This window comes from Panthera tigris, chromosome A3, assembly GCF_018350195.1.
Source record: "Panthera tigris isolate Pti1 chromosome A3, P.tigris_Pti1_mat1.1, whole genome shotgun sequence".
In the NCBI taxonomy this organism is placed as follows: Eukaryota; Metazoa; Chordata; class Mammalia; order Carnivora; family Felidae; genus Panthera; species Panthera tigris.
In genome coordinates this window covers 113,047,687-113,069,611 of record NC_056662.1, presented here as the reverse complement: position 1 = coordinate 113,069,611, position 21,925 = coordinate 113,047,687, and the positions used below count along the sequence as shown (strand labels likewise).

Here is a 21,925-nt window from a genome sequence, read left to right as displayed (position 1 = left end):
ACTTATACCTTTATTCTTAAAAATTGATCTGTGAGGAGTTACTGTTACACCGTTTGGAAATGTGCTTTTTCATTTTAAAATTTCCTTTGTCAAATTATTTCTTTACATTCTTTGGATCAAATAGTTTATATTTCAGAACATTTTAGGTTTAGTTCAGTAGGGTTGTTTTCTTTTAATAAAAACACAATATTGCCTCAATTATTTTAAGAACAAAATTGGTGTTTATTTTCATTCGTGTTGATTAACCTGGCTAAGTGTCTTGTTATTAAACCTCTAAGACAGTTTTGTGGATATATGATAATCTCCTGTCACTTTACTGTTTGGAGTCATTTCAGTGTGATGTGATTTGGTATATAATTTAGTTTACTGCTTCTGTAATGTGAGATTATATGTTACTAATTACTTAGAAAAAGCCATGCTTTGTTGTATTAGATTTAATTTTTCCAACAGTAGAATGTTGCATAGCAATGGAGGATGAATTACCTGGAGGTAATGTAATGTGGAGCATAAATTGCATTCATAAAATTTTATTTAAAAGACAGTAAGGAAAAACACCAAATTCTGAGCAAAGTCTATAAGTATACATAATAACATTGGAAAACAAAATTCTATCCCTTAATGAACACACTGTCTAAAATAATAAGTATTTTCTTTCTTATACAGAGGTCAGAATAATTTTTAAACTAGAAATAATATATATTGTCTGTTGCTTATTCTGTGACAAGATCATAGCTGAAGTGTTTATATATCTTAAGTTCTTTAAATCATCTATGTGTTATCAAGTTTTATGACCTAGTAATTACTAAATTATCTCCTTTTGTCAATAAAATATTTACTGCATGACGGATACTCTGATAAACCATTATAAAATAGTTCAAACTGGTATATGATGAAAAGTAATTCACCCTGATATTGCCCCCCCCCCCAACCCTAGTTCTTCTTTCTAGGTGAAAGTACTGTTAATTAATATTATCAGTATTCTGTATCTAACTATATAAGTATATCCAGTACATGTATGTATCACTGGTTTTTAAATAAACCTGAAACAAAGTATTCATGCTGTTTTAAATGTAATCTAGAGATTATTTCTTTCACTCTATATAATATCTACAACTCGCAGAGAAAGACTCATCTCTTTGGGTAGAGCCCATACCCGCATATTTTTCATGGCTTATGTAGGTAAGCATAATATAAGGACTTTGGCATTTGAAGAAGGTATTATCTGAGAGAATTTTTCACTATGATGGAAACATTCTATATGTTTCACTCTGATGGAAACATTCTGTTGTCCAATATGGAGTCATGTGAATGTTGATCACTTAAAATGTGGCTAGTACAGTTAAGGACAGAATTTTTAATTCTTTCCATTTTAATTAAAGTTAAATAGCCATGTGTGGCCGGTGGTTACCCTATTGAACAACACAGGAGGCATCACAGTATAATGAAAAAGCTCTAGAGTTAAATGTACCTCAATGTCATTGTTCTTGCTATTTTCTATTCAGCTGATTGTACATGTTATTAAATCTTAGCTTCTCATACACACAATGAGGACTGTAGTTCCTTTTCCTAAAAGTTATACACACACAGAATATCGTGTAGAAAAAGGATTAGATGTATGTATACCAAAGTGATATGCCTGGTGAATGAGTGGACAAGGAGAGAAATGGTCAAAGTAGACTGTAGCCTTATCAGCAATGTTTTACGATTTGTCAGGATAATCGGTGTGAGATGTTACTCATGTGTATAACATTTATGTTTAGAAATTCATCTTTTTCCTCTAAGTATTCCTATGTAGTTTCCCAGCTATAAAAAAGCAAATATATTTGAGTTTCTTTTTACATTAATGTCATCTTTATGTATTATTTTACAACTTATTTCACTCAAGTATGGGTATAGGAGATCTATATTCTTTTCAAATTCTACATAGGATACAATCATTTAGATATTATTGTGTGTTTAGTCCTTTATTGCTCTTAGGGTGCTTCCTACTTTCAGTATTGTATGCTGTAAAAACAGTATTATATTAGTCACCCTTGTTTTATAGGCGTATAGTAACAAATGGTATTGCTAAGTCATAGAATATGGGCATTAAATAGTGCCAGATTGGTTATCAGGTTGCATATATATCTGTTTATGGAAGTCTGGCTTTCTCATATCCCCACAAGAATTAATGTTGTATTTTATGCCTATTGATTAGTAACTTTGGGTTTTAACTTGGATTTCCTTGAAAACTGGAGTGTACTATGTTATACCATAAAATTGTAGTAAGCTGTAACATTAGGTCATAGGTTGGAAAAAAGGCTTTAAACCTAACCAAGTATGTATGGAAATTTTGTGTATGATTAAGATGGAGAGTAAAATTTCAAAGGAAGGCCAGAATGAGCAGTCCTACTTTCCTCCCTCTGTCCTCTGCATCACCATCGGAAGGTGTGGAACGAGGACTGACTCCTCCATCACTCTGAAGAGCCTCCCTGTTTGTCATCAGACCGTCACAACTGATTTTATAGAGTTGAGAATTCCTAAGCCGCATCTCCCCATACTCTAATCTCAGTATAGGTCTGTGGGCAGTGAAGCAATTTCTGCCTCCAGTAGGTACTCCTCCACTTCTCCTTCCCGGTTTCAGTCTTTGTGTGTGTAGCAGTCAGAGTCCCTGTTAGCATCTGAAAAAATTTTTTTACTCATTTACCCTCTACATAGAACGTAAGCTACATGAGAGCAGGGATTTTTGTTTATTTTCTTCACTGCTGTATTCTCAGCCTGTCAAGCAGCATGTTTTCAGTGAATATTTATGGCATAACTTTATTCAGTAACTGGGATGGGAAAAAAGTTGTTAGGGTATCTGCAGGCATTCTCTCTCTCTCTCTCTCTCAAAATAAATACACACACTTAAAAAAAACAGTTACGGTTTGCACTGTCAGTGCAAAGCCCCGTATACAGGGCTCAGTCTCACAAACCATGAGATCATGACCTGAGCTAAAATGAGTCAGCCGCTTAACCGACTGTACCACGTAGGTGCCCCTGTTAGTTAAAGTCTTTATCTCACATGATCACAAAAGTAAATTCCAGTTGGAAGAAAACTACAAAACCTAGCAAAACAACTTATAAAAATTGTAGATGTGGTATATGTTCTTAGAGTGGGGCATTTATTCTTCGATACATGTGCTGTTAAGAAAACATTGGAGGGCTGCTTGGGTGGCTAGGTCAGTTAAGCATCAGGCTCCACCCTGAGCATGGAACCTGCTGAAGATTCACCTCTCCCTCAAGCACCGCACACATGCGCTGCGCGCTCAATCTCTCTCTCAAAAAAATAAATAAAACATTTGAACTAATGATTATTATACTTAGCACCTGGTGCTTCATAAACATCGGCATTAGCTCATTTACCAAGTAACCAATCAATCTTAAGATCTGAGTAGAAACTACATGGCTGTGGACTTTTATATTGGACATGTTCTCATTTTATGCTTTTCCCTTTCCTTTTACAGTTCTTGATATGGCAAGACATGTGCCACTCTATCGAGCTCTGCTGGAATTGCTCCGGGCCATTGCTTCTTGTACGTCCATGGTGCCCCTACTGTTGCCTCTTTCTACAGAGAATGGTGAAGAGGAAGAAGAACAGTCAGAGTGCCAGACTTCTGTCGGTACATTATTAGCCAAAATGAAGACCTGTGTTGATACCTACACCAACCGTTTAAGGTAGTATACTTGGTTCATTGCTCTTGATTGTGCCCCTAACAATCTTTTGAAACTAACTTTGTGGGTTTTCTTAAATGACATGTGCTGATTAAACACATGCACACAAGCAAGACATAAAACTACAAAGAAAAAGTATCCACCAAATCCTACACTCAGAAACATTTATTTACATTGGCTTATCAGACATCTGCTTGTGCAATCTTAGGGCTTTAGGTATAGAGTTTTTCTTAAATGCTGTCATATTGTACTGATTATACAGATGGATGCTAGTTTTAGTCCATACTGAGGACAAAGACACCTTTCAGTGTCTGTAAATACATTTGGGCTGACATTGTTTTTAATACTACCAATTATGCATTGTATAGAGATGCTATGTTTTACTTAACCATCTGTTAGTGGACATTTGGGCTTTTTTCATTTTATAAACTCAGACATACATCTTTTGAGGCTTGTAGAAATCTCCACACAGTAGATTCATAGAAATAGAATTGTTGGATTTATGGATTACTCCTATTTCATTGTGATACATGCTATAATCTTTTTTTAGAAGTGAGAAGATTCAGTATTTATTTCTCGAAGTTATAATAAAGTTAGTATTTATCTTCTTGGTAAATTTAATTATTTAGTGAATGTTTGGCTTAAGTTTATACCTCATTAGATTCAGATGATGAGTTCTAAAAACAAAAACTCTTTTTAAGTTACCTGGCAAACCTTTTTCTTCCCTTTAGCAAAATCTGTACAGTGGTTATCCGTTATTACGTAGATGGCCAAATTCTGATTTTTAGAGCATTTATACTGAAAATGGGATTTTATTCTTTTGTCAGTGGTCTTTTGAGTCAATTAATGTTCTTTACCATCTTTGCAATATATTCTACCTATTCTCACGTATTTTTTTAAGATAATAAATTTGAGAAACACAGTAGACATCAAGCAATGGCAGAGATTTGGTCACTGGAAGAATAATTTTTTCAGGGAGGAGTCAGCTGCTGAGATAATCCTGACTGTTCATTTATTGTATTGTCACTATCACTTTTAAAGCTAGTGGCTCATTACCAGGCAGTAAAAATCATAATTTGGACAAAAGATTAAAGAAGAGCCAGTTGGTGGAAACAAAAGAGCTGCAGGTTCATACTACTCTTTCACCAGGGAAGGACAATGTAAAGGTATATTTTCTTTGATAGTGAGATAGTTTCTGTTGTAGAAAAGAGAACATTATGTTTGGTCCCAACCTTCATCGTGTCAGAAATCTAACTGGTAATCTAGGCAGCTGGTATAATTACCTAAACAAGGTGTCATGTCATAATTGAACTGAAGGTCTAATTTTCTAATTGAGCTAATGTCTCATTGAGAAACTTCTAATTGATCATCCCATCTCTACCCTGGTCATCTCTGTTCCTTATTGTACAATAAACATACCGTTCTTGACAAAGCATTTAATATAAAATATGCAGAGCTTTTGAGTATTTTTAGGGGGAATCTTGCCCTGTGTTTTTTTAGAGGGATCTTGCCCTATGTTTCTGTACCTCATATTTTTGTGTTTTGAGATGTATTGAAAATTTTTATGAAATGGAGTGTTTTTTCCCAGGAGTATTCTATTTCTTAGATGAAAAAATTGCGTAAAGATTAGGAATGTAGTTATAATTATCACTTTCATTAAAAATAATAATCACAAATTTATGACAGTCTAAATGTGAAAATAAGACCATTAAAATATGGACAACTCTATATTATGTATTTCCTTAAGCTATAATTTCTGTTGGATCCTGCAAAAATGAAGTTACAGTGTATTGAGTTCTAAGGTAATTACAGAAGATGCAGTGATTGGAATTAGTATGCCTAGAGTAGCCTTTTTGTTGCTTTTCCTAAGTTAATATATTTCCTGCTTACATAACATACGCAGTATAATTTTTTAAAAGTAAACTTGACTTCTGTATAAACTGTATTCATAATTCACTGTAAAAATTTAATTTCAGATAGATAATAACAAGTGTCATTTGACTGGAGCTTTGTTTTCTGCTTTTCCTACTGGAAAAAAAAAATTATTCTTCAAATTCTTTCCTTCCTTCTTCAGTAAGAAAAAAATGATACTTCACACTCTAAATTTTCTATCACCAAAACATGTATGTAAAAGATCATAATGACTGTTCAGAGCTCATTTTATTTATGTTGTTTTATCTTTATGGTGGCTCTGCAATAGCTGTTTTTAATAGCTCTGCTTTAGTAATGTAGAAACAATGCTAGTGAGTTTTACCTTAGGATTTGAGTATTCTTCTTAGTCAAGATTGTTCATGATATCTGTTATATTTTACAGCCTCTGTTAGAAAAAGAAACCATCAAAGACATACATGTTATAACATCCCTACTTGCCTTTTGAGGTTTGGTACATTGAGAATTCATTTTCCACTTCACACAGAGAGGGTAAAATCTATTCTCTTCCAGACTGTCAAGACCTAAGATGTATTTCTTTTTATATTTTCATAATGATAGAACTTTAATAAAGTGAGCAGAATTGTCCAGTTTCCTTAAAGAGTTTATACCTACAGAAATGGGCTAAGTTCAATTTTAACACTGTTTGAAAGTATAAAACTTCCCCTCTCCCAACCTGCCTACTTGATCCCAACTGCATTTTTTTTTTTTTTTTTTTTTAACCAGGATACTTTTGAGAAAACAATGGTCAAGGCAAATATGTTCTGTTCATTGATCACTTTTAGTGTATGTTTTGTGGCATTATCAGGGTTTGGAGCTGTGACTTTAAAAATAATGTGTAGGTGTACCTCCGCTCAGAAAATGTTTATGTTCTTTTTGTCTCTGCTCTCAATAAAAAATGTAAGGATGAATAAAGTACATCTTTTTAGTATGGTTTTTTTTTTTTTTTTTTTTTTTTTTAGGTTAAAGCAAGTACTTATTTATTATGTTTATATATTTTATTTATATACTTTATTTCCTCATTTTTTTCCCTCGTTATGCCTTGTTAACTTCTCATATGTTACTTTTTTTAAACCAAGCATACACAAAGGAATGCAGTTTTTCCAAACCCTTCGAATGAGATTTGTATCATTTATATGTGACCATTTGTTTATCTTAAATAAAGAAAAAATAGATTTGCTGTGCACTCTGCAGGTCCCTAGATGATGATCGTGGTTACATGTAATGATTTTCATTAAAATTATTTCTTCTGTATACATTTACAATTTTTATCTCCCTTTTGTGGATGAGAGAAATGAGAATGTTTTGCCCCAGTACTGAAAGGAAGTTATTCTCCTGCCGGGAATAACCTGACTGAGATTATTCTGCCCCAACTGATTTTGATCTCAAAATTCAAAGAGTGAAGGAGATGATATAGGTGAGCCGACTCTCCCCCACCCACACTTTGAACCCTTCTGTAAGAGGAAACAGAAAGATACTGTTAAGAAACTGAAAAGGCACATCATTTACCTAATTTGTGCAGTAGAAATTTGTGATTATATTTAGGAGTAAATAGGAATTAGCTAAATGAAGTGTGCAGTGGCCTGCTATACCAAACTGGGAATAATGTTAGCAGTGAAAGAAAGTATCGCATGTTCAGGGAAACCTGAAGAAATTTGGTATGACTAGGTATGGTATATGCGTGGGAGTTGAAACTGGAGATGAAAGCAGGAGCTAGAAGGTGAAGAGGGGTGTATTTACAGTTACTTGCTCTTAAATGTGGTGATGAGCTACTGAAAGGATTTCAGAGATCTGATCGGATTTGCATTACCCACTTTCTGTGTACCCAAAGGCTCGAGCAAGAGTGACTGCTTAGAGGAGGAACTTGAGTTGTTGGCACAGTGGCACGACACCGTGGGAATGCCTTTTACACCTACTAGTTCTGTAATTACTGAGCTGTTGTTATTATATGTGAGATATAATTATATATGCATGTATACATCAATGCACACACATACATACATCTGAAAAGTAGCTTCTGAATCTTAATTTTTAAAGTAATAGACTCTGAGGCATGTTTCAAATTTCCTTCAATTATAATTATGCCCGAATTAAAACAATGATCTCTTGTAGGTGAGGATAGTTTGATGACTGGTGGGATTGATATTTAGTAAAACCAGAGCACCACTCAGGGAATGAATGTACTTCTAGCTTACTACATTCCTCTTTCCTGACTTGAAGTTGACATTCCTTAGGCAGTTGTTAAATATTGACTGTACAGTTTGCATTAAGAGCTTCCTAAAGATGATAATACTCTAGTATTCTTTTATTCATGATTCTATATTTGTATTACTTACCTCCTTTCCTAACCTGTCCTTTCAAGATTCACAGTTTATAATAACTGCATAGGGTTAATTTGAATCTAATGGTTAACATAGACAAACTGATTAATATTGCTGTAGATTGATTTTTAGTAAGCTTTTAGATTAAGATAAATCAGGGATTAGGAAGCACAAAAGAATGGCCAAAGTGTACCACTTCAAAATAGAGAATTTTACATTCAACACTTTCCTGCTTTTGTCTGAAATAGACAAGATTAAAGGTAATTAGGTATCAGGATTTTTTCAGAAATTGATTTTTCTTAAATATAGATGATATAGGGGCACCTGGGTGGCTCATTCAGTTAAGATCCAACTCTTGATTTTGGCTCAGATCATGATCTCACGATTCTTGAGATTTTTTGAGATGGAGCCCCACGTGGCCTCTGTGGTCACAACTGGGAGCCTGCTTGGGATTCTCACCCCCCACCCCCACCCCCACCCCACACCCGCCCTTCCCTCCTCCCCTGCTCACACTTCTATGTGCACTCTCTCTCTCTCTCTCTTTCAAAATAAATGAAATATAGATGACATGTTTTGTACATTAGTTCTGTAGCAATTTTAAAGCACACTTCAACTGTGCCTGTAAGTTATGTAATACAATTTTCTACTTAGGTCATTTTCTTCCATTATTTATTACTTAAAACCTAAACAATATTGGAGCGTTTCATGATGCTACCATTAGGAAATTGTGTAGTTTTTTTCTTGTTCATTTGAAACTTTTTATAATAATTTCAGTGAAAACGGGGAAATGGTTAAACTGTAAATATTGGTGCTATTTAATTTTGCCTCAATAATAGAGTTTATTACTTTATTTCAGAGACATTATTCAAAAGCCACTTTAGTCATCACCTCGATAGAACAAAGGATTTCAAAAGTGATAAAGAGCTCCATTTCCTTTACTTGTCTCCTGCGATATACTAGGCACCTGTGAAGAGCAAAAAGTTGAATATTCATCCACACAAGATTACCACTCTAAGTGGAATTAACTCCCTTCGTGGTGGTTAAAATTTTTCATTACCATAAACATTCCATTTCTCAGAAAAACCTTTTTCTTTTTGGCCTAATGCAGAAAAAGTTTACTGGCTTCTCATTTATTTTCTACACAACGTCTTAATTTCTGGCTTTTTTCTTCAGCTTAGTGATTTAATGATTTTTGTGGTTAATACTTTTAATTTTTAGGCCTACAAGCAGTGGGAAGAAATAGTTCCCTAGGGACCGAGAGAGAGAGAGAGAGAGAGAGAGAGAGAGAGAGAGAGAGAGATGGAGAGAGAGATGGAGAGAGAGATGGAGAGAGAGAGAGAGAGATGGAGAGATGGAGAGATGGAGAGGAAGTGCATTGAGAATGACAGAGTGAGTCAAAAGTAGAGGGCCAAAGATGTATATATAAGGTGTAAGCAATGTCACCCATGTGTCAAAGACAGTCTGTGATAAGATACTCATTGATGTATAAGTCCAAAGTCACTACCGCTTAATTTTATATCAGTTATAAAAGATTGGAATCTGGTTAAGTGAATTTTCATAACTGTCAGATTGATTGTATTCCTTTTGTTCTGCCAGTTCGAAGTATTTTTGCTTAGTATAGTATTTGTGTTACAGCCTCTGTGCTTTCATTGATTTCCTTTTTTGTTTCTTGAGAATTATCCAAACAGCTTTAAATTATGGATTAAGTTTTAATAAATTTAGAGTAGCATGTAGTCATATAAAAATATAAAGAAGTAATAGAACTTTAACTTCTGTGGAGTGTATACAGTTTCAGAAGTTTTTAAATGTGTATTTATTAGTTTCCCCTGCCGTATGCAGTAGGCAAGAAAATATTTCTTACCGTTGTTTGAAAGAGAATGAAACTACTGCTTAAGAGTTTAACATTAAAAACTTACTAATAGGTTATAAATCTGCACATTGCTCCCCGTCTCCTGATGCCTATGTTGTTCATTATTAAAAACAAAATTTTTTAGGGGTGCCTGGGTGGCTCAGTCAGTTAACCTCTGACTTCAGCTCAGGTCATGATCATGGTTCGTGAGTTCAAGTCCTGTGTCAGGCTCTGTGCTGACAGCTCAGAGCCTGGAGCCTGCTTCAGATTCTGTGTCTCCCTCTCTGCCCCTCCCCCTCTCATGCTCTGTCTCTCTCTCAAAGGTAAATAAATATTAAAAAATGTTTTCAATAAATTTATATGAAGAAAGACAAGTCAATTGACCCTTACTCCAGATAGACCACTGTTACTGTATCTTATCAAAATAGTTCAGTTATCACTTAGGCTTCATGCTTGTATAATGGCTATACTTGAGGCTTAGCTGTTTCTTGAGAACACATTGATCAAATGCCAAAGTACAACTTATTCTATTATTTAAGTGATTAACAGTGTGCCTTGCTGGCACAGTCACTGGAGCATACTACGCATTGGGCATGGAGCCTGCTTAAAAGAAAAAAAAATTTTTTTTTTAATTTTTAAGGAGTGTCTGGGTGGCTCATTTGGTTAAGTGTCTGACTCTTGATCTCAGTTCAGATATTTATCTCAGGGTTGTGAGTTAAAGCCCTGTGATACACTCCGTGCTAGGTGTGCAGTCTACTTTTAAAAAAATATTTTGTTTAATGACTAACAAAAAAACTGTAAAAAATTATAAGTTGACTTAATATTTCTATCTCAGTAGCATAACATAACAATATAAAATGATTATTCCTTATCAAATTACATTATATGAGCTTTATGTTTCAGGACAGTTTCCATGGTCTTTATCCCAGATGCAATTTCAAGCACTGTGAATTGCTGCATTTGAAGTGTCTTGCTAACAAGGTTTAGTTTATAACAAATCCTTCAGGGCACATCCTAACAAATAACCTGTTCCATATTATTTGTAGGTTTTAGAGCTATAAGGGGACTGTCTAGACTTAAGGTAGTTCAGATATTTCTTTTTATAAATGAGGAAAACAAGGTCCATAAATACTTTGGTTTGTTCCAGGTTCTCTGATATTTTGTGGCAAAGCTCTGATAACTCCCAAATATATTTATCCACTAAGTTAAACCTAACTTCCAAAGAACAATTCAGTTTGTGCATCAGTGAATAATTAGAAATTGGAGAGGTGGACTTTTTTCTGAGCTGGTTTTAGATATCTAGGATATATAATTTTTTTTTAATGTTGATAGTGAAGTAAAATTATTTTTCTAATTAAAAATTTTGCTTTTAGTAATTATAAAAGTATATACAATAATGCAAATTCTACAGAGTTTTTCTGATAATTTCCTTTTACTGACCTTTTTTCATTACCTGAAGAATTTTCAAGTCATGATAGGCTCTTAAAAGGCAGCATATTACCTTAGATATGATAGCATTTGTGTTGTGCCTAAGTAGTAATTACTACATTGCTAAAGTAAACCTAAGCCTCACTGTTTTTTTGGTCTCTCTCCTACATGAGCAGAGAGCAACTTTGTATACTTACCACTTAAATGAAGAGTGAGTCAGCATTACCCATTTGATGTTTTTCTTGGTCAAAAGAATTAATAAAAAGCAGGGGGCGGCTGGGTGTCTCAGTCCGTTGAGTGTGCCACCTCTCGATTTTGGCTCAGGTCGTGATCTCAGGGTCACGGGATCGAGCCCAGCCTTTGGCTCCACACTGAGCATGGAACTTGTTTTGAATTCTCTTTCTCCCTCTGCCGCTCTCCCCCAATTGTGCTCTCTCCCAATTGTGCTCTCTCTTGAAAAAAAAATAATAAAGAATTTATGAAAAGCATTTCTCTGGTATTTTCTTAATTACCAATGTGTGTGTTTTTCCTCTACTGTCTTTTCAATCTGATTTGGTATCCACTTGCATAGATTAGGGCAGGGCATAGGTGATAAAATTGTTTTCTCTGTGTGATGAAAGAAGCTTCTCCCCATCCTCCACACACTCTATTATTTTCTGTCTCCTGAATGTTACTGCTATCTTTGTATACCTTACATTTCTGATATCTTTAACTCTCTTGTCAAGGGATAGTTAAAGAACTTGTGTAGCAATAGTTGATATTTGAAAAATAAGCAGAAACATTCCCCCTCCCATTTATGACCACTTATTGATCAACATTTTATTTTAGACTTAAACATGAGAGAACTTGAAAGCAACTCATCTTGTTAATGAAGGGATCTATGGCACGGGTAACATAACATAATACTTTAAACTTTTGTGTGTGTATATATATATAAAATTTTATATACACACACATACATATATAATCATTTCCATTTGAAATATAATTGTGTGAAAATTCATTCTTTTGCCCACAACATAGTCACACTGTGAAGATGTGACCCCTTCAGCTTTTACATATCAGTCCTGGCGAAATTCAGTTTCTGCTGGCCATTCCAACCTTTTCTCTCAAAACAAAGTCGGAGTAAGCCATAGTAGTTTGGTTTCACTTTTGAATCAGTGTGACACTTCATAGCTTCCTTGGAGCAGGGGTGAAGACCATTTATTTTATCTTTGATCTTCTATGCAGACTTTTCCTACTGGACTCTAGTAGGCAAATAATCATATTTAGTATATTTAGCAATTGACAGTTTGACCAAAACTTTGGAAGAGGGACTTGCTGTCAGTCAAATAATCTGAATTGCTAATAAGGATGCATCACAAATGTCTGTGTTGAGTATGAGGCGTTCTGGATTTGAACTTCTCTTTAACAGCATTAAAGCAAACAGCTTTTATTTCCATTTCCCTTAGCTATTTCGAAGCATCTTCTGGTATAAGAAAGTTCATCATATTTTAGAAACAACTGAATTCTGCGGCACCTGGGTGGCTTAGTAGGTTAAGCATCTGACTCTTGATTTCAGCTCAGGTCATGATCTCACGGTTCATGAGGCCCATGTCAGGCTCTGTACTGACAACATAGAGCCCGCTTAGGATTCAGTCTCTCTCTCTGTTTCTCTCTCTGCCCCTTCCCCTGCTCACACTCTCCCCTCCTCCCTGCTCACACTCCCTTCCCCCCCCCCCCCCCCCCCCCCCCCCCGGAAAGTAAAATAAATAAACTTTTAAAAATAAATAGGGCACGTGGGTGGCTTAGTTGGTTGAGCATTCGACTTTGGCTCAGGTCATGATCTTGCCATCTGTGAGTTCGAGCCCCGTGTCGGGCTCTGTGCTCACAGCTCAGAGCCTGGAGCCTGCTTGGGATTCTGTGTCTCCCTCTGTCTCTGCCACTCGCCTGCTCACATTATGTCTCTCTGTCTCTCTCTCAAAACTAAATTAAACATTAAAAATAATTTTTTTAATAAAATGAAAATAATTTAATTCTCTTGTAGAAATACCCAATTCCTTTTTATCTAACTAAGCAATAAGATTAATTGACCTCTTTTTCAGAGGCGTATTTTCTGTCAGACTCTTATTTTAACAGCCTTAGGCTAGTTCCTCTAGGGCTTCAGTTAGTTACCAGAGAATTTCATTTCTAGCCCTCCTACCTTTGTTTCTGTTGGAAAAACATTTCGTAGTTTCTCCTGTTTTTCCTCTGCTTCTAACACCTACAAAATGAAAGAGGCCTGGTTTCATAACCAAGAAGCATTTGTTATAATCATACCTACATTTTTTTTTAAGTTTCTGTTTTTGATGACCTTGAACGAGTTTCATAGTTCATCAGCCTTTTACTCGGTGATGGAGACAATGATGCCAATGTTTATTTTACTATCTTTTATTTGCCTCAGTTGGATTATCCCTTGGTAAAGCGTATTATTTGTGGCAACTCCATTCCACAACAGCACACAGTACCTTCATTTTGTCCTGTGATGTTTAATCTGACCTAGAAATTATATTTTTATCTAATCTAGAAATCAAGGGTTTATTTTTAAAAGGCTTATCATGCCCTCTGAATATTTCCTTCTATAGTGCTCATTTATGCTTCCCAAGACAATGGAGATTATGTTTTCAATTTTAAATCCTATTGAAAACTGAAACTGACACTTCCGTTTGGGAAGAGTTTAAATAAAAAAAGGGAATCAGAATTAAAAATTAAGGTTTAAACTAATAATGAAAAGCATTCATCTTACAGAGGTCTTTGCTCCATTTACTGGTGCATTTCAAGAATTTTCATGTTTTCTGGAGATAATTAGAAGCAAATAGTTCTCCACAGTAATGTATTTTCTAAATCTTCCTGCTTACTTTTAATTCGTTTTAGACTTCATCCCTGACAAAGAGCTTTAGAACTGTGGAATATTATATGATGCATTGGTTTACAGAGAAGTGTAGAAGTTTCATTTGCTTACAGTTTTAGAATCTTTCTCTAAGATGCTAGTTCTTAATAGTTCTGGAATCTGGACATTTCAGCATGTTGTCTCCAGATTACTTGTTCAACATGGCTGTACTTTTTAAATGTTTATTTCAACTGTTTTGACTTTAGAATTAGGAGTACAGGGAATGGAGGTGATCTTTCTTTATGTTCTACCAAGAAAATAGCTATATTAAGCTATTTTCGGTTTATAGATTATAAAATAACATAATTCTGATATTTTGCATTTAGTCTTACAAAAATCCAACTTATTTTGGGTGACAGTATTAGCAGAGGTAGGGCACTGTAACTGAATATTGAATTATGGGGATTTTTTTCTTTTGTTTTTACAAGAAAGATTTACCCATTTTGCTCACATCCTAGTTCAAATTACATGTCACAGAGCCAAAATTTGCTTAATTTGTTAGCCGTTTAGTTGGAATTCACAGCATAGTGGAAAATGTTTGCAGATAATTCTGTGCAATAGTAGAAACTTCAGTTGATTCCTCGTATTTCTTCAGGGCAGTGATCACAACCAGATTCAACGTATGCACAAAGCAGCGGATACCATGGTAGCGGCCGTCGCTGATTGCTTTTACCATGTTGGATCCATTGTCAGTCTCAGAGACCTACTTCCAGCTAGGTGCCTTGAACTCAAATAGCTTTTCCCACAGACTTCAGGATGTGAGCGAAGGTATGGCCTTTTTTCATGAGCTGGGCCTACATATGGGTTGACAGTAACCTGCAACTTTTATAGGAAAGAGACTACTGGCTGTAGTTGGATATCAGACAATGACTAGTTGTGGTCATCATTAGGCAGGGAGTGTGTGTTCTTTGTAGATTTGAAGTACTCTCACCTTTTGGACATTATCCCTTTTTCTCCTGTCTGTTTTTGTCAAGGTTGTTCACGTAAAAATTTCTCATTTGAACCTGGTGTAAAGCTCTAAAAGATAACTGCTTTATGAGTTAACCATTATCTTCGATAGGAGATGCATAAAATCATTTCTTTCACACCTTTGGTATGAACATATTTTTTTAACTTTTGTGTATTTTTGCACTTTTTTAGCATCTTTTTAAAATTTTGTGGTCCAAAATGTATATATATATATATATGAAATTTACCATCCTGACTGTTTGGACTACTTTAATAATAGGAATTTCTCCTACTAATCATCTTTTAAAAACTGGATTTAGGAAATCGGTATCCATGAATAGGGCTTGGAGTTTAGGATGAGTCCTCTCTCCAAGGCTGACTTGCTCTCACTTGTGTTGTGCACTTTACTCTCCATGCCAGACACTCTTGTTTCTTCAAGGAGAAAACACCCTAATTCTGGAAAAACGCACTTCACTTCATATCTTTCTTCTCTGCTTCGCAAGATGTGTTTCTTAAATGAAATCTTCATTGAGCGTCCAGTGGATCAACTGTTTGATGACAGATTTTAGGAAACCATCTTTATTTTATTGTGGCTATAACCGTAGCTCTTCTGTTTTTGTTTTTGTTTTTCAAACTACTTACTGTTGTTTTCCTGTTACGGTCAGTGATCCTACTACTTAAGATTTTTTTAAGCCCTGGTATCAGAGGGAGAATCATTTACAATTGGCGGGGGAGTCCTTCTAAATTCAGAAAGTCAAACAGCTTATTGCACTTTTCTTGATTCTCAGTGTTTGACACTGATTGTGAATAGCTGTTGATAAATGCAGAAGTTGAGAATCTGTTTGAGCTTGTCCAGCATTACATCTTTATTAAGAAAAGTATCAGATACTATTAAGCAATAGTCTCCACTTTATTTCATAGCTTTTTAAAAGACAATATCTTATTTGATTCCAGCACTTAGAATGCCTGATATTTCAGTCTTAAAACATTCATTAACTATAGTCTCCTTACATATACATGCAAACATTCATGTTCATATACATGTACCTGTGCAGAAATTGATGACTGAAATGAGGTACAACATAACATCCACCAAGTTGGCCATGCGTTCTATGTGATTTCTTATACCTCAGTGGTAACCTCAGACAGTAACCCAGTGACACATTGAGTTGAGCCATCTTGCCAGGTGAGGCAACTATATACCTTCTAGTTAAAAATACCTATGGGTACTAGTTTTTCACACACTGCAGAAATCAGTTCAGAACGCACGCATAATGCTATATATGGTTACCCTTGCTAGCCACCTGAGTGGTGCTTCTTCGTTTACCTCTTAACAGCTCCCTCAAGTGTAAGCACTGAATTGCTTCTGAGCAGATTTTTGTCTTTGTGCTGAAGAATAGTTCGTTTATACATAGCTAACAATATTATTTTGTTAAGGACTCTTCTGCCTTCTGCTAGTCTTTTTATAGCTCATCTAAGTCTCCATGCTCACTTTGTGAAATACAGTTGTAATACAGTTGCCAAGTCCTTTTGTTGGTAGGTATACAGCTAGAAGAATAAGTGATGCTGTAGCATGAATATTTTAAACACCTTTATTTACATGTGTTTTCAGTTTGTATTATCTATTTAATGAATTAACAAAAGTGTAAGTTTTTAGTATCTAAGCAATAGTATGATGATTATTAAGTGAAAAATATGTGCTGAGAGTTGAAATACAAAAAAGGATATTGATATTCACTTACTAATTTCGGTGACTCTTACAATAAAACTCTACTGTATTCACCTAGAAAATTTAAAGAAACATTTTGATGCCTTATACACAGAGACATTGTTGTAGTACATCCTGTTAATGATACAGAATTTGATACAAGATTGGGTACATTTTAGACCCTGGATAGAGAATGCCTCTAAAATGATTATGCCCTAAAACTTACTGTTTAAATATAAAGTTATGATGTATAAAAGCACATTACATTAAGATACCTAGTAATAAACCTTCATTTTTACTCCAGAATATATCTTTTAATTCTCCCCTTGGGAAAGAATATACTTACTCTGAGTGAAATACAAATAGTATTACAGTGAAAAAGTATACATATGGTTCTTTGATTCCCAAATCTTAGAAGACAGAGGATAGACCTCTGTCCCTTTTAGATAATGAAAATGATTTCTTCTACTTCCAGGTATTTGTAATTACTGTACTACAGGTACGTTTTTAAAAGTGTGGATCCAAGGACATATCGAGTATCTGGGTGTTTTTACAGTGTTCATTTTTTATTTAGATTGATTGATCACATTTGAAGGGAAAACCTATCCAAAGCTTTATTTATTATGCTAGGCATTATTCTGTGGCTTCAAAACAACAATGAGTCTAACTTAAACTACTTCTGCTATATATCATGTGTATTTCAAATGAAATACACACTATCATTTTGATTTTTAACCACTGTGACTTAACAGAGGTATTTGTTTTTCAATCCTAAAGTCTTAATTTTCCTTGCATTTCTTCCCATATTAAAAAAAAAAAAAATTCAGATCTAAAAGGGAAAATGTTAAAACAGGAGTAAAACCAGATGCATCTGATCAAGAACCAGAAGGACTTACACTGTTGGTACCGGACATCCAGAAGACTGCTGAGATTGTGCATGCAGCCACTACCAGTTTACGGCAGGCAAATCAAGGTACAGAACTGTCCTTTGCTGCTTTTCTTTTGACCCAGAGATGTTTCATTTACTTCTGAAAACTACCTCTCTCTTTTCTCTGTGTTAATGCTTTGCAAGCAAGCTCATTTGCCTAAAAATTTTGTTGCCACGTTTTCAAGTTAATCGTGAATAGTCTCTAATTTTGAAATACTTACCTCTCCTTTGTATGATCACTCACACTAGATTGAGCAGGCAGACAGACATGTTATGAACTTCTCTTCTTCCTGTTGGTAGTTGTGAAATTGAAGAATGCCATTGTACTGGATAGGAAAGAGTACATTTAGACTGGGTGTGAGAATTTAGTTTAAATTAGCATTTTCATGTCTTAGCAGTGTATTATCTATTGTTTTATGTCTGCTGTCTTGCCTGATTGGGTCAAACTAATTTTACAGATTTTAAGAACATAAACTTTAAAGTTGATAAGGGTTTTAGCCCTATTAGTTATGTTTATGACATAAAAATCTCTTATACTTAAACTGATACACCAGGAAGATAATTGTGAAGGGTTTGTTAATTTTTTAGAATTCGAACTTTGAACTGTAGAAACTGTTTTTGTTTTAATCTTTTAAAATGTATGCTTATATTATTTATCTTGAAATATTAAATAACAGAAAAAAAACTAGGTGAATGTTCAAAGAAGGTGGCTATGAAACCCAAACCTTTATCAGTATTGAAATCGCTTGAAGAAAAATATGTGGCTGTTATGAAGAAATTACAGTTTGGTAAGTTGAAATTTTAACCTTCATTTCTTCAGATCTCGTTTCATATTGTGTAATAGTGCTATTAAAATGTGTTCTAGTAAACGAAAGATTTTAAAAGTTGTTTGTACCATGAATTCTTCATATCCTCTGTGTGTGTCTGTGTGTGTGTGTGTGTGCGTGCCCATGCACACACACTGTATGTATACATGCAAACATTTGATCTTTTCATCTCCAAATTTATATCTGTATTTATAGTTGTATTTGGAAATCATGATTCAGTAGAAACCTAGGGGAAAAAATAAAGTCAAATGTCAAAAAAAAGGCGGGGGGCAGAAAGTAGTTTTCTTTAAGACCTCTCATTTCTGTCTTTGCTGGCCAGAAGAAAGCTAAGACCTGGCACTTTGAACTAAGTCTGTTACTCTTAACATTTTAGAAGTTCATGAGATTTGCCTTTGGAAAATAATAGTTTTGTAAAGTCCACTTGTATCCTTTTCTATTCTGAAACTCTTGACAAGTAAAGACTGGTGAAAAGATCCTACCAGTCTCCCTCATAAGGTGTTAGTCTATAAATAAACACTAGAATTCCAAATTTTGGTGACCATTAGTAACTGTTATTATCTGTGCCTCTTTTCCAACCTTTAGACCCAGTCAAAAGACTTTGACTATATGAAAAGGAACACTAAAGCAAGTGTAAAAATACATAAACTTTTGACATACTGTCTTTGAAACTTCAGTGGAAATCATTTAACTTTTGCTCTACCTTACTTCCCAGGTTTGCAGTAAAAATCACGTGCAGTAGTAATATATATGAAAATGATTTGAAAATGATAAAGCACTCAGGCAGCTTTTGTTTCATCATCTTTAAAAAAACTTTTTTTTAATTTAATGTTTATTGATTTTGAGAGAGAGACAGAGCATGAGCAGGGGAGGGATAGAGAGGGAAGGAGACACAGAATCTGAAGCAGGCTCCAGGCTCTGAGCTGTCAGCACAGAGCCCGATGCGGGGCTCGAACTCACGAGCCGTGAGGTCACGACCTGAGCCGAAGTCGGATGCTCAACCGACTGAGCCACCCAGGCGCCCCTGCTTTTGTTCATTATCTTAAAATTGGAAGAATTGAGATGACGTGTATATACTGTTGTTCAGAAAAAATGTAACAGTTTTGTTTTTGGATAATTGTGCCAGCCACTGATAGGTTGTGACCATTTTGTTTAATAAACACTTAATTCAGGAAAATGTAATAAATGTCAGGTTCATTCAATACTATATTAATAACTATAAATGATTACCAAAGGAACAAAAATATTGTCTGCTGTAATCTTAAAGTTACAAGACACCAAGAACAAGTACTGTTATACAAATATAACATGAATTATAGACATCCTCAGAGAGGTGTCATATAAAGGAATAATCAGAATTATCAGGAAAAGCCACACCACCAGTATGATCCTTGTAGCCACATTCACTGTCACAACTAGGAAAAGTACTCTCAGATTTTAAGTAGACTTCATTTTTTAAATCTCTCAAATGAAAGCCTTTATAGTTACAATTTGATTAATGTATATTGTTGCAAATCTTTTTTGAAACTAAATTCACTATATTGTGTAGAATAAAACAACTGAAGTAGACTGGAAATATGTCAGGAGTTGTCAGTAGCACTGCGTTAAGATGAAATAATTGATACATATCTCTACTCAGGTTTGTCTGCATACAGTTGAAGGTAACTATTGGTAGCCTTGAGGCAAAACCCAGGTATTAGATGGGTTTGTCTGTAGCTTCACACTTCTGTGTACTTTTTTCACTTTGTGACAACCTGTTTCTTTCCCTCCTCCTCCAGATTCAAAAGCATAAAGAAACTTTCTCTGCTTCTTTATTGGCTGTCTAATTGTGCTTTGATTCTGAATGAAATTTAGTCTGTGAGTTGCCCCAACTAGGTACCAATGCATGTCTACTGAAACCTTTAATGTCTTACTTCTGGAATAGAATTCCAGAGTGGAGTGGAATAGAATGGAATGGAACAGAATTTTGAACCTCAAGTGGACAGTAACTTTGTTGGGGAGCCATTGAAAACCTGAGTAGGTTAAAAATAAATCCTGCAAAAACTAAGACTTTTTTAGTATGATCCTGGTAGATTTGCCAGAGGACATCATTTGGTTGCTTCCCACTCATGCCATTAGATATAGCACTGATACTTGGTGGGAGTATACAAGAAGGAAGAAAAAGTGGTCCATGGTCATGATATTTTAAGAGTTTAAATCTCTTTTTTTCTAAGACTTTTTTTAATGTTTATTTATTTTTGAGAGAGAGTACAAGCAGGGGAGGGCAGAGAGAGGGAGAGTCCCAAGCAGGCTCCACAATGAGTGCAGAGTCCAATGCTCTATTCCTTGAACCTTGAGATCATGACCTGAGCCAAAACCAAGAGTCAGACGCTTAACGGACTGTCATCCAGGCACCCCTTAAGATTTTAAGTAGCATTTTATAAACCACATATGGGGGCACATGGGTGGCTCAGTCGGTTAAGCATCTGACTTCGGCTCAGGTCATGATCTCACGGATCATGAGTTCGAGCCCCGCTTTGGGCTGTGTTCTGACAGCTCAGAGCCTGGAGCCTGCTTCAGATTCTTTGTCTCCCTCGCTCTCTGCCCCTCCCTCACTTGTGCTCTCTCTTTCTGTCAAAAATAAATAAATATTAAAAAATAAAACATATGATTTGCTGTTACTGCTGAACTTTGGATTTACTGATCTTTAGTAATTGACAGAGGCTTTGGATATAACCAGATTTAGTCTAATTTTTTTAGGTTCGTCATTTTATTTTGAATTTTTATTCAATATTTTTGGTCTTTTGGGGGGCATATAATTTGCAAACATTAATTTCCTGTTCAGTGTTTAGACTGTTAGCCTGGAGTGGGAGGTGTCAAGAATAGGGTTGGGAAGAGAGAAGAGGTGATTTTTCTAACCAAGATTTGGTTTCCTTCTACTTGGAAAAACATTCTTTCTGGTGGGTTAAAATTTACATAGATTAATTTTTTATATAACTTGAGTTTATCACTGAAAAGCTGGTGTGGGCTTTTTAGAAATCTTTTAGAAGTGGTTATTCTTTCTCTCCCATTGTTACTTATTAGTATATTAATCCTGAAAAGATACCATGGAATTAAACTATCATTTGTGTTCTAATATTGTACAATATCATTTTTATTTCTCTTAGAAATTATTCCATAATCTTTTCCAAGTAGGTTTCTTCTTTGTATACTTTAATTAGGGGTCTGGTTAGCTTCTAATGATACTACAGCCTTTGGCCTCACTAATTTTGACAATCTAGTCTGTTCCTTTATTCTGTTAACATGTTTGTTTTTAATAATTTTTTTAATGTTTATTTATTTTGAGGGAGAGAGAGCGTGCATGTGTAGGGGAGGGGCAGAGAGTAAGGGAGAGAGAGAGAATCCCAAGC

The 21,925-nt window shown here is 35.0% G+C and overlaps 1 protein-coding gene across 9 annotated transcripts in view; it reads left to right on the top strand.

The window, feature by feature from the left end:
• The window catches only part of BIRC6 (baculoviral IAP repeat containing 6), a 223,543-nt gene that overhangs the window by 179,182 nt on the left and 22,436 nt on the right, over positions 1-21,925 (top strand). For 8 of the 9 annotated variants that reach the window (XM_042982203.1, XM_042982202.1, XM_042982200.1 and 5 more), the window contains 3 exons: positions 3,486-3,696; positions 17,612-17,757; positions 18,390-18,500. In XM_042982203.1, coding sequence (XP_042838137.1) covers positions 3,486-3,696; positions 17,612-17,757; positions 18,390-18,500 — 468 coding nt within the window. Of the gene's footprint in view, positions 1-3,485; positions 3,697-14,723; positions 14,897-17,611; positions 17,758-18,389; positions 18,501-21,925 lie in introns of those variants that run through there. The other variant, XR_006215936.1, reaches the window with a different exon arrangement.